The sequence below is a fragment of the Malaclemys terrapin genome, chromosome 8 (assembly GCF_027887155.1).
Source record: "Malaclemys terrapin pileata isolate rMalTer1 chromosome 8, rMalTer1.hap1, whole genome shotgun sequence".
NCBI lineage: Eukaryota > Metazoa > Chordata > Testudines > Emydidae > Malaclemys > Malaclemys terrapin.
The window spans coordinates 6,084,878-6,097,709 of record NC_071512.1 but is presented as its reverse complement, the minus strand read 5'-3'; the positions used below and the strand labels follow the sequence as shown (position 1 = coordinate 6,097,709).

Below are 12,832 nucleotides of genomic sequence, written 5' to 3'. Positions count from 1 at the left end.
CATCGGGCGGCTGCATGTCAGCAGTGCCATTGGCAGGGGCGCTTGGGGAATCAGTGTGCCGAGATCATTGGGGCACCGTTTCCCTGTGCTCCCCTGGTGTGTCGGTCGGTTCCCACCTGTGGGCTCTTGTCTTCCACTGAAATTGCAAACTCTTTGGGGCAGGGCCTGTCTGGTCCTGTGTCTGCACAGCGCCTGGCCCTGGAAATGAGCGGTGGGGCTGCTAGGGAGCTGATGGCAAGGCAGGCAGGGCAGATCAAGGCAGCTGTTTCTGCTCAGCCCTGCGTTGCCGGCAGAGGGCAGGGCCCCTTTCTCTGCATCCCCGTGCCAGCTCCCTGCACCTCCAGCCTGGGGGTTAACCAGACCCACGCGAAAGAGGAAGAGAGAAGCGGCCGAGCAGCAAGGAGGAGGGAGCGGAGGCCGGGGAGAGGGGGCGAGCGAGCCCAGAGGCGGAACTGCCGAGCGAGCCGCAGTCCGCCGCCGCCGCCTTACCCTTACCCTGCCCGGCTCGCTCCGGCACAGAGACCCGGCATCAGCGCGGCTGCCCCGGCGTCCTGAGCGGAGCCTCCCCGGCCGCGCTCCGCCTCCCGTCCCGGCTCCGGCTCACTCGGCCCCGCAGCAGAGGCAGCGATGCAGGCGCTGGCCCTGGCCCTCTGTGCCCTGCAGCTGTGCCCAGCTGTGCTGGGCGGCCGGTGGGGACAGCCCTTCCTGGTGGAGAGGCCTCAGTCCAGGCGGCTGAGCAAGGTAAGGGGTCTTCACCCCCCCCCGGGGACGGGCCAGGGGCTGTGCCGTGGGGCAGACGCACGTTCCTAAGGGTCCCCGGGCACCAGCCCACACGTGGCAAGTGTCGGAGCCTGTTAAGCATCAGAGGGGTAGCCGTGTTAGTCTGGATCTGTAAAAAGCAACAGAGGGTCCTGTGGCACCGTATAGACTAACAGATGTATTGGAGCATAAGCGTTCGTGGGTGAATGCCCACTTTGGAGCCTGCTAGTGTCCTGACTGCCTAGGGCGGGCTGGCCTGTGTGGACGGTGAGCCGGTGCGGGGAACAAGGTCCCAGCTCCGGGCAGCAGCCGGAGCGGGAGCGCTGGGTGGGAAATGGTTTTCCTGCCTGGCCTGAATTTTGAAGGTCTCCCCAAATGGTCCCCTCCTGCTAGGCTGACCAGATAGCAAGTGTCAAAAATCGGGACAGGAGCGGGGGGGGGGGGGGGTAAATAGGTGCCTATGTGAGAAAAAGACCCCAAAATCGGGACTGTCCCTATAAAATTGGGACATCTGGTCACCCTACCTCCTGCATTGGGACCAGGATCCAAAATTGCCAACGGTTTCGCACACCGACAGTGGGAGAAGAATTCCCGTCGGGTCAGTCGAGACGTCGTGTTTCGATCGTTTCGACGCGTTTCCATTTTGACCTCTGACAAATTTTTTTAACCTTTTTTGGGGTATAAATTAACAAACCATTTGGAAGGAAAAGTCAAGTGTGGCTTTAATGAAAAGCCCTTTCTAAGAGCCGGCTCTGTATCGTTATGATTTGTGGGTACAAACGATGGCATCAGGTGGAGAATGAGACCCCACAGGCTTTGCCCTTCTGTGCACTGGCACTGCCTGTGTCGATGGCCAGAGAGGGTCTCCGTAGTGGTGGTTTGGTGACATGGATGCTTGTCCACCAGGAGCTGGACCAAGGTCCCTCAGCCATCCCCGCATACTATGGATAACTGCGGCCTGAGCTGTTCCTAATGGCTGTCCCGTTCCTTACCCGCCTCCTGGAGTCCTTGCCATTTGGACCATCACTCAGGCATGAAATAGATTGCATTGTTATTGAATCTGTGCAATACCAGCCCTGTGACCTCAGGAGAGCCAGCACAGAGACCAGGCCCAGGGGCTGCCTTATCTGGGCCGGGCCCAACTTTCAGTTCTCATTTTGTTCTTTTAAATGTCAGTTCTGCTTTTGCAGCAACGACCTCACCAGCTAAAGTGGTGAGAGGCTGGAGAGAGTCTGTGGGGGTGAGAGATCTCCCCAGAGCCAGAGGATCTGTCCAAAAACGCACGGTCCAGCAGAGAAGCATGTAACTCTTTGCACAGAGGCTGCAGAACGGACATGGACGCCTGGCCCGGAGCCTCACTGCCGCTGAGGGGTGCAGCTTGGGAAGGGAGGTGCAGAGATGTCTGTAAGCCCCCTTTATGCTCTCCTGATAGGGGGCTGTGCTTTAGATTTGTCTCAGCCTGAAATTCGGCAGCTTTAGGCCTGTTCTAAATAACGCCGGTGGCCAGTGACCCCCAAGGAGCCCAGAAAGGCGCAGGGGTGTCTGGGGCTGGCTTGCAGGGCGGAGCGGTCGTGTGGAAGAGCTGCTCTGCTGGCATTACACCTCATTGATGTGACCCCCCCCAGGTGGCTATGCCAGGGGTAGAGCCACTCCGTGCTGCCAGGCCGGGGTTTCAGTGTGTGCCAGACCATTACACAAGAGCATCTAGTCAAAAGCAAACATTGAATTGATACTGAGGGCCTGATTCACTTTTATACTGAGGCCACTTTATACCGCTGTGGCAGTGAAAAGGTGCATCCAATTACCCATTACCTGGACTATAACTCTGGTGGAAGCAGCATTTCCCTACTTTGCCCTATAGCCCCCACCTGTCAGAACAATTACTCGGTGCTCCTTCTGAACTCACATTGGTCAGTTCACTAGTGTCCCCTCCCAGGGAGCTGGGCTTACAAAACCTTGTCTCTTGCTTGTTCAGCCTCATGTTTGCACTCAAACTAAGTAAATGGCTTTAGTGATAAAGCGTCAAACTTGACCTGGACTTTTGTCCCTTCCCGGGAACATGTGCCTTTGATGTGGCTGGAGAAATGTTATTTAGAAGGAGCAGAGTTATCCATGACTCAGACTGAGGCACTCTGATTCGGCAGCACAAGATGTTCCATGGAAATCCTAAGCAACCCATGATCTGGGTGGCCCAAAACCTCTGACTGCCGGAAGCTGGGCCTGGATGACAGGAGATGGACCACTTACTAATTGCCCCATTCTGTTCATTCCCTCTGACGCATCTGGTCAGAAGACAGGATACTGGCCTAGATGGACCATTGGTTTGACCCACTGTGGCCATTCTTATGTTCTTATATTGGAGTTGTGAATCTATAGCGATACACCCACTCCAGCAGAACGCTACATGCTGAAATTTTCTAGGACTAGACAGAGGTGGGCTACTGGGACAAGTTCTCCTCTTGGTGACATGTTGGCAATCCCACTGATATCAGTGGGATGGAACCGACTGTAAATCAGAGTGGTTCTGCGGGGGCAACCCGTCTGTCCCAATACGGGAGCAAGGTATGCTGATGAGTCCATGTGAGGGGATGTCCAATGAAACTATTGTTGCTTCTGCTGTACCTGTCCTGTGGATAAATGGACTTTGGTTTCGAATGATTTGTCTACACACAGACGTTGCACTGGTTTGAATGAAATTGGTTTTAATTTGATGTAGCCCCAGTCGTGCACACGAAGCTGTGTTGGTTTGAACTGGAGGTGTGACTTTATACCAGTTCAGTTAAACCAGTGCAGCTTTGTGCATGGATGCTCTTAAACCAGCTTAAATCTGGTTTATATTGGTGTAATTTGTGTTGGTAAATTTACAGGTACAAGCTGAACTGACCGAAACAGTTTTAAACTAATATAAGAGTTTGTGTACAAAAGTTGGTGCATTGGTGTAACAAAACTGATTTAAGTGAAACTGGTACAACTTCTGTGTGTACGGCAAACCACTGTAGATACTCTTCTGGTGGTTTAGCTTGCACCTGTTAGTTTACCGACACCAGCTAACCTGGTATTAAACCAGATTTAAATCAGTTTAAGACTGCCCACACACAAAGCTGCACTGGTCTAACTAAATCAGTATAAAACCACACCTTCAATTACACTGGTGCTAGTGTGTGTGTAGACTAGGCCATATACTCAGTTCAGAACCTGTTAATAAAACAAGCCCTCTGAGTTTCAGAGTCTAGTGTTTGTTGGTGACGTCAGCGACGAATGTGCGGTTTCTACACACACATTAAATCTGGGAGATGCATGTTTTTATAAGCATTGTTCAATAGGAAACTTGGAAATGCCAGCTAGAGGAGCAAGTGTTGGGCTCAAATGTATTAAAAGGCTTTATAATTATTGCCTGAGGAGAGTTTCTAAAATGCCCGATGGATTTAGGATCCCAGAGGCAATGGCATTTGTGCTCCTAAATCCCTTGGGAGCTTTTGAAAATCTCCTCCTGAAATATTAGAACAGTGTTACCATTTCTTCAGCATTTGACTTCATGCTTGAAAAGCTCATGCCCGTGTGTGTGTGAGAGAGAGAAATGGATGGAGTTCTCTGTCCCCACAATAGAATTCTGAGGGGCTGTCACACTCCAGAACTCTACTCTGCCTCTTTCCAGCCAGCCCAGCTGAGTACAGAGACCGTTTAACCCTTTCCTTCGCTCAATCCTGTAGGTTGGTGGCTTCTCGTGGCAGAACTGTGGCAATGGGACCGATCCCTTTGTGATTAAGAGTCTGTCCATAGCCCCGGACCCGATCCAAATCCCTGGGAACCTGAAAGTCAGCGTGGCGGTTTCCAGTGAAGTTGACATCGGCTCCCCTCTGAAGGTATGTGAAATAGGCAAGCCCGCCAGAGAGGCCTCTTCAGACACAGGATCTGCCCATTAACGTGCTGTGGAGTGCTGGGAAAGAATGTGCCCAAAGCCACCACAGCACCTGGCCCCGGCGGCCTTTCGATTCTCTGAAATGCCCAACAGGTGTGAATAAATGGGGATTGCTAGACCTGGGGCGTGTTTCCAGCCCCAGACCTTCCACTGCTGCAGTCGGTTTCCAGGGCCCAGAGTTTCTTATTCTGGCTTGGTCTGTGCACGGTCTGGCTGTTGGGCAGCAACTTTTCACTGAAACGGGTCAGTGCAACCCCTTGGACGGATGCAGTTATATGGGCAGAAAGGTGCTCGTACCACAATAGCTATTCCCCTCCCTTCAGGAAAGTTAAAGCAGCCCATTGATTGGGGTGTAGTCACTCCCTTGTGACTTCCCACCCCCTCTCCTTGCCCCGTGGGCCCGGCCTGCGAAGTGGAACTGGGTAAGCTCCAAGCTGCTCCCACCTCCCACTCCCTGGAGCAACCTGGCGGCGTCTGTGTTAGGCTGGGGTGATGAATGAGGCTCTGAGGGAACGCAGCCAAGTCTGAGGAAGGCGGGCACCGAAACTTCCACGGCCTGATTGGCAAATCCTGGGCACCCGCAGATCCAGCGAAGCCAGTGGGAGAATAAGGCCGAGAGTTTTAGATGCGGCGAGCTCCAACGGGGGCCGTTTCCTTGATCTTTCCTCGCCCAGGTGGGGAATGATTTCACCGAGCTAAAGGCCACAAAGGGGTGTTCAGAGAATGAGGAAACACAGGGGGAGGGAGTGAGAGGAAGGAGGGAACACAGAAGCAGTGAGAAGGGGGATGCTGGTGGGCAGAGAAATCGGAGACTCTGAGTGCGGGAGTCAGATTAAGGTCAGGAGGAGGGGAAGAGAAAAGGGGAAACCTTCATTGGAAATTGAAACGAGAGAAGAGGAAGGGGGGGAGGGATAGGACACCAGGAGATGCAGAGGGGCAGGTGGGAGATGCCTCTCTACCAGGTGACCCCCCTCCCCAGAACGCTGGCCAGGGGGAGTAGACCCATTACCCACCCCCAAATGCCAGACTAGGCTCCTGATTGCGGAGACGCCGATAACTAACAGAATCCCTTCCTTAAAACTCCTCCACACGTGCACAGCACCTGCTGCAGCTGGGGGGCTGGGGCCCTCCTGAGCCCACATGCCTTCCTGGGACCCCCGGCAGAGGGTCTGGCCTTCAGAGATTAGTGACCTGCACCGCCCAGGCTGCAAACACGGCTGAGGGGTGGGCATTGCAGGGCGTGTGCCCCTTGGAGGGGGCAGGAGGGCTATGGCGAAGGCTGCAGCAGCCGGCTCAGCTGTTCCTGAGCCTCGCTGAAAGCAGAAGGGCTGCTGGTGGCTCTGGTTCACCAAGTTCCCCTGCCGTGCGAGCTGGATCATGTGATGGTGTGGGCGGCAGGGGGAGGCAGGCCTTGCTACAGGGCTCCCTTCCCATCAGTGACACTGCGAGCCCCGGCCTGCCCTTCTTCGTGTCAGTGTGGCGGGCGAGGGCTTGGCCAGGTGGGGGCAGTTACACCCGCTCTGCCCTGGGCCCTGATCTGCCGGGGCAGGACTCTGATGCAGGGTGTTAACCAGCAGGCAGCCCCGCGTGCAGAGCCAGTGCTGACGGGGTGATGTTGTTATTTCCCAAGCGTGTGCGTAGCGAGTGATAGCAGGCCTGATTCTCCCCTGCTCTTTACATCTGGGCAAGGTCACTGCCAGCGCTGGGCTGAGCCAGTGGAATTCCCCTTTGCTAGCCTGGCACGCCCAACTACCTCTGGCCTAACCGAGGACGCAGGGCGTGACCTGTCCTGGCTGCAGCAGGCAGAGAGATGGCTGCTGGGATTCAGGGCAGGAAGAAACCGGGGCTGACTCAAGGACACAGCTGTGATTGCAGAAGTTAGAGAAGAACTAGCCCGCCTTTCACCCCTGCCTCTCAAGTGCTTCCTGTCCTTCAGCCGGGCAGCTGCACCAGAGCCAAACACCCAGCCAGGCGAAACAGGAATTGCTGCCCAGGCCAGTACATTTCTGTTCCGCTTCTTTTATTTAGTGGAATGTGGCTCTGGATTGACTTTCTGCTGCTCCTTGGGGTGGTTTATCACGCTGCTGCTCATGCCAAAGAATCAGAGCGGGTCAAATTCTGCCCTGGAGTTCGGCGGGAACTGTGCCGGCATCTCCAAGGGCAAGACTTCACAGCCTTTACTGCTGTTCCCATCGCTGTTATTTCATGTTTGTGTTGTGGTAATGCTTGGAAGTTGCCTAGATCGAGGTCCCGCTGTGTTAGGGGCGCCACAGAGAGATAGTGAGGGTTTCAAATCTGGGTAGAGTCATGTGTTTTTTCGGGACCAGAATTAAAGAGGATGGGTCTCCATTGAGCTGTTCTGAATAGGAAACCTACGGCCTGCTGAAGGTTTCCCCAGGTGTTTTTGTTCCTAAAAATATCTTGCATTGTGCCCTAAGAACTCAGCACTTTGCAGACATAGGGCTGGTTTCTGATCTGTCCATCTGGAGTAGTCCCAGTGCCTTCAGTTTAGGAAGGTGCTTTTCCAGCCTGGAAGAGCTTACAATCTAAAACCACCAAGAGAAACCAAGATGGGCCATGGGCCAATTGGTCAGGAAAGCTGGTGTATGGCAAGGTTACAGAGGAAGGCTTCCTGGAGCAGGAGAAGGGTGGAGGGGAGACCGTACCAGCTGGGATTCTCTGGTATGTGATGTGTGCAACCCTTTGTCCCAGGCGGTGTTTACCGTGGAAAAGAAGATAGTTGACATATGGATAAAGATCCCCTGTGTGGACCAGGTCGGGAGCTGCACGTACGATGGCCTTTGCGGAATGCTGGACAACGTCATCCCCCCCGGATCACCATGCCCTGAGCCCCTGCTCAGCTACGGTATCCCCTGTCACTGCCCCTTCAAACAGGTAAGCGCTAAGCCAGCCATTTTCCGCATGTTCCTTGTCAGGACTCCCTGCTTCCCGTGTAGCCACGAGCCAACAGGGAGCGTCCTGTTACATAGTGACATGGAAAGGGCAGTGTGGTCACACCCCCTAAGTCCAGGACCCCTGTTCAGCATGGCAGCCCTCCTCTCCCCGTGCCCTCTCAGTCAGCTATCTGGTGCTGGGGAAGAGGCTTTGCGAGTAAATAAAAATAAATGAATGGAGATATCCTATCTCCTAGAACTGGAAGGGACCTTGAAAGGTCATCAAGTCCAGCCCCCTGCCTTCACTAGCAGGACCAAGTACTGATTTTGCCCCAGATCCCTAAGTAGCCCCCTCAAGGATTGAACTTATAACCCTGGGTTTAGCAGGCCAATGCTCAAACCACTGAGCTATCCCTCCACCCAAAGTACTGGGAGGAGAGAGGATAGAAATCGACAGCTGAGAGAAGGGGGAGTTAGAGGGCACCATGTCTGTTGGCTGGATTCTCCATTGCCTTACAGCCCGGGGGTCAGGTCAGAGGAACTGGCTGTTGGTGGAGACAGGGTCCTGAACTAGATAGACCTGTTCTGACCCAATCCGAAGCACCCGCTTTGCACACATGGTGCAAGACAGGGGAATCAGGCAGAGTCTGGGTCCAGCAGGCCCACCCCAGGGAGGTCTGGGCTTTGCCTCCCCATCCCTGGGGGCATTCTGCAGCCGTTGTGGGTCAGCAGCGCAGGAAGGCCCCCGGAGTTGTGGGCTAGGCTGGGAGCGAGGGAGTCCCTGAGGAGGGGCTCAGTCTCTGCGTGATCACTGGATCTTCTTGCGCTTCGACTGGCCGAAGGATGGTTCCAGACGGATTTGATGGGGTGTCAGCTCGCTTTGATCGCTGCTGGCACCTGGGGGCTGTTTGTAACATTGCTGGGAAACACTGCCCCAAAGGCAGCTGGACTCGCTCTGGCCTGGGAAAGTCTCCCAGATCAGGGGCAGGGAGTAACTTACCTGCAGCGGTGAAGCTGGCTAGAATGGAGAAAGTCACCTTCCAGACACTGCCGGAGCCAGTCGTACTGAGCTAGCCCGGACAGTGGAAATGCGGCCCAGGAACATAGGGGAATACAGGCAGAAACCCACAGGTGCTGAGATCTCTGAACCAAGCAGAGAGGCTGACCTGGAAATCACCGGGCAGTGGGCTGCAGGGTGGGGAAGTAATTAGTGATCAGTAGTTATGGATATTCGAACATGCTTGTTTTGTTCATCTTGATAATGACTGAGATTCCCCAAGAGGTGCAGGGCAGGGAGCAGATGGGGGTAGAATCCGAAAGCTTGGTGGGGTCACCCCTCAGTGGGCTTGTACCTTGGGGCAGGAGAGGCCAGTGGTGGGGTGAGGCGGGAGCTGCTGTGTGCTAACATCTTGGCATCTGTTTCCCTCCTCAGGGCTCCTACTCCCTGCCATCCACTGAGTTCTACTTGCCCGTCATACAGTTGCCCTCCTGGCTGACTAATGGCGACTACCGCATCCAGGTTGTCCTGAGCAACGGTGCCAAGCAGCTCGCCTGTGTCAAGGTGGCCTTGTCCCTCCACTCCGAGTGAGGCTGGCCAGCCCTGCCCGACCACAAGCCCAGCCCCCGCTGCAGACTGCCACGTTTCCTTTCTCTTCCCGCTGGCAGAGACGCACACCGGAGCCGGTTGGCAGCTCTCTTTCTCCTTCCGCTGCCTCTTGCTGCCGCCTGCCCTCACAAAGCTGCTGCTTGTCCTTTCCTGCCTCTATTCGCCCTTCTCCCTCTCAGAAAAAAAATGGCCAATGGAGGGGGGGATGGCGGGGAGACGCCTTTGTCCTCTGTGCAGGGTGGACTTAGAGGTGGGCAAGGCTGGCAAATGCCAGCGGGGCCCTCTCTGGTTGGGTCCCTCCTGATCCTGATTCAAAGCCTCTTGAAGTCAATAGGAGCCTTTCCAAGGGCTCCGGCTCCTAGCGAGGAGACTTGAGAGAGTCTTCGTCGCAGTCCCTACAATTGCAGCCCCACTTGTTGCCTTTCCCAGCGGGGCTTAGACCCTTCCCTCCACCCCTGTTCATGCTGTTCTGTAGAGCAGCGTCCCTCTCCCGGTCCTGGTCGGCTGCGCACCATTCACCATGCCAGCTTTGGGCAGATTCCCTGAAGTCAATAGAAAACACACACCCCGGAGGGATCAGGCCCACAGGGAGGCACACAGCACTAAACAGAACTTCCCATCGCAGTTTCTGTTTGAGTCCCAGCTGCGCTTTGCTGGGGAACGCCCCTCACTGCAGCGCTATGTGCTGGATGGCCGTATGGGTCTCTTCTGCCCCTGACTTCTCTGATCCTAGGAAATATCAGGTTAAACTGCTGGCTCGGGTCTAATGCTGACTCTTTCCGTCATATCCTAGTGGTGGCTCCAACTTTTTGGAGCTCTGTTCCAGGCCAGAATGTCCCTATGCGCACTCTCGCCTTGAGAGAGTCGTATCGCTGTGCTACAAACCAGCCTTAATGGGGGGGGGGGTCTAGTTTGATTATTTTCCCACATATGTAATGAAATTGCATTTTTCATGTTGCTTAAGCTCCCTTCTCCCCCCGTCCAGTCAGTAACAATGGGAGGGCCCGGTAGCCCTCCAGTTGACTGATGTAAAACAAAATGGGGTTTCACAATATTTCACCCATTGAGTGGCCTACTTAACCTCTACCGTCTCAGGGGGTTTTGCCATCTGTGGGCTAGGGTGTGGGGCTGTTTTTGTTTGTCTGGGTTTTTTTTTTTAAATATCACACAGGGAATTTTAGAAAACAAAACTGAAGGAAGAAAACAGAAAGAAATAATCAGTTGGAAAAAGGAAAAGAGGCTTAGAGCTGGCTGCCCCTCTCTGCAATGTGGCGGTCGGTGGCTGGTCAGGAGTGCCGTCTTGTATACTTTGAGGGTGCAAGCCCCCTCCAGGAATGTGCACCCCGACACTTGACTGGAGAAATGACATGTTCATTCTTACTGGCCACTTCTGGAGACAGGATACTGAGCTAGGTGGACCATTGGTCTATCTTGGGGTGGCACTTCTTATGTTTCTGAGTCAACCTGGGTAGCAGCAGCAGGAAACCTGTCAACACGAAGAGCTGTACAGCTAGCACTGAATTCTCTGACAACAAATAACCTTCCTAAATGGGACCACGCAGGACCAGATCTATTCCGAAGAAGTCATTGCTTATGGTAATGTAAGGAGAGCTGGGAGGGTGGGTATCGCCAGCCAAAGAGACAGATCTTCAACAGTATGGACATTATCTCTCTCCCATGTCTGCATGAAAAAAAGAAAAGAGGAACAAACCAAGAAAGCAATGTACTAATATTCTCACTACCAGGGGACCAAATGACTCATTCTGCTCTGGGCTTCTGTGACTCTAAAAAGGATGTGGTTGTGATGGCTTGAACCAAAGGAACAATTTGATTGGCTGATGAGGAGTCCAAGCAACTGAAAATCGCCCGACTCTGAACTTCTCGACCCCAGTGTTGGAGTGACCATTTCTTAAAGGTGCTAACCCATGGTGAGGCAGGTGGTCACACCGCCATGTCCTGGGCAGAGGAACAAATGAGTTGAGAACCTCGTAGGTTTGCAGCCAGCATATTTAGCAGCTACAGCAAAGGAATGGGGCACCCGAAAATGTGCTGATCAGACTCTTGGTTCATCAGTCTTGACAGGCTTTAGGGAGCAGAGTCTCTGTTTGGCGTAAATTGTTGTAACTTAGGATGTGCCCCTGGAAATAGGGAGTCAGGACCCTAATCCGGTGTACTATGGGCTGTTGATTTGTTCACTTTGGGTGCGATTCTGCACTGTTAAGTCAATGGGAGCTTTGCTGTTGATTTCAATGGGTATGGGATCAAATTGCTTGGGTGGTGTTTTTTCAGTGCTGTAAGTCCCTGCCTCCCAATTCACATGCAGGGCTGACCTTGCACCCGCAGACCCAGTTCAGTGCAGCTGACCCGAGAATACGTAACCCAATCACTGCACACCCCGTCCCGTATTATTGCACTGGAGCTGTATGTGTACAACCATCAGAGGGGTAGTCGTGTTAGTCTGTATCCACAAAAACAACGAGGAGTCAGGTGGCACCTTAAAGACTAACAGATTTATTTGGGCATAAACTTTTGTGGGTAAAAAACCCACTTCTTTTCTACCCATGAAAGCTTATGCCCAAATAAATCTGTTAGTGTTTAAGGTGCCACCGGACTCCTCGTTGTTTTTATATATACAACCGTCGCTGTGTTAGCGCACCTGAGGTGTGAGTAGATTTACACCATCACTGCACACCTGCTATTACAGCCGAGGTGCATGTATGTGCCATGCCATCCCTGCCTTGTACCCTGTATTGTTACAGTCGACTTGTGTGGATAAGACACTGTCACTGCACACCCTCTCCTGTATTTCATGCAAGGCAGGTGTGTATGACATCATTAGTGCACACCTGTCCTGTGCTGTTGTGGTACATCACCATGTATTCTGACTTCCATTACTACCCTCTGAGCAGGCACGTGTGACAGCCACTGCTCACCCTGCTCTGTATTACATCTGCGATACATGGGTATGACACCCTAATACTACTACTTAGCGGCTGGGTAGAGCTGATCTTCAAAGCACTTTATAAGCCTTAACGACTGAATACCCGCAGCCCATGGGCTGGTGTGATTGTGCATTAACCCAATGCTAATCACTATGTTTTGCACAGTCTGTGTGTCCATGACAGGTTTAAGAGACAAAGGCCTTTCTGCTTCCTAAACTTGCTACGCTTTATAGCGACGTCCTAACAGCCAGTGGGTTTTGCTCTGGTTTGTTCTATGTGGAGAAGCACTAACCGTCTCGCCGACTCCTGCATCCTTGCTGCTTAGCTGAAGCCTGATGGTTTTTTGGGAGGCAGCGGCCATTAGTACTGGTGCCACAACGAGTGCTTAATAAATCTTTTTAACTAGAGGGCTGAGTCCTTGGCAGTGGTTCTTGGGCCTTCGGTAAAATTAGAACGGGTGATTTTCTTTATTTTAAATGTAAATGAAAATCGGGTGAGTTGGTTTGATGCCCTTGATGGTCTGACAGCACTGGCTGGAGCGAGTGATAGTGGATTCCAGCTGGTCTAAGCTCCTATCCCAGGGGTGGGCAAACTACGGCCCGGGGGCCGCATCTGGCCCTCCAGATGTTTTAATCTGGCCTGTGAGCTCCCACCAGGGAGCGGGATCCGGGACTTGCTCCACTTCAGTGAGGAAGTGGGGTCTGGGCCTTGC

General features: G+C 53.5%; 1 protein-coding gene across 1 annotated transcript; it reads left to right on the top strand.

The window, feature by feature from the left end:
• The first annotated feature begins 321 nt into the window (after window positions 1-321).
• GM2A (ganglioside GM2 activator) lies at window positions 322-12,527 on the top strand. Its single transcript, XM_054037065.1, has 4 exons — window positions 322-741; window positions 4,470-4,622; window positions 7,391-7,573; window positions 9,005-12,527. The coding sequence occupies exons 1-4, from the start codon at window positions 628-630 to the stop codon at window positions 9,158-9,160; spliced, it is 606 nt and encodes a 201-aa protein (XP_053893040.1). The 5' UTR covers window positions 322-627; the 3' UTR covers window positions 9,161-12,527.
• The last annotated feature ends 305 nt before the right edge of the window (window positions 12,528-12,832 follow it).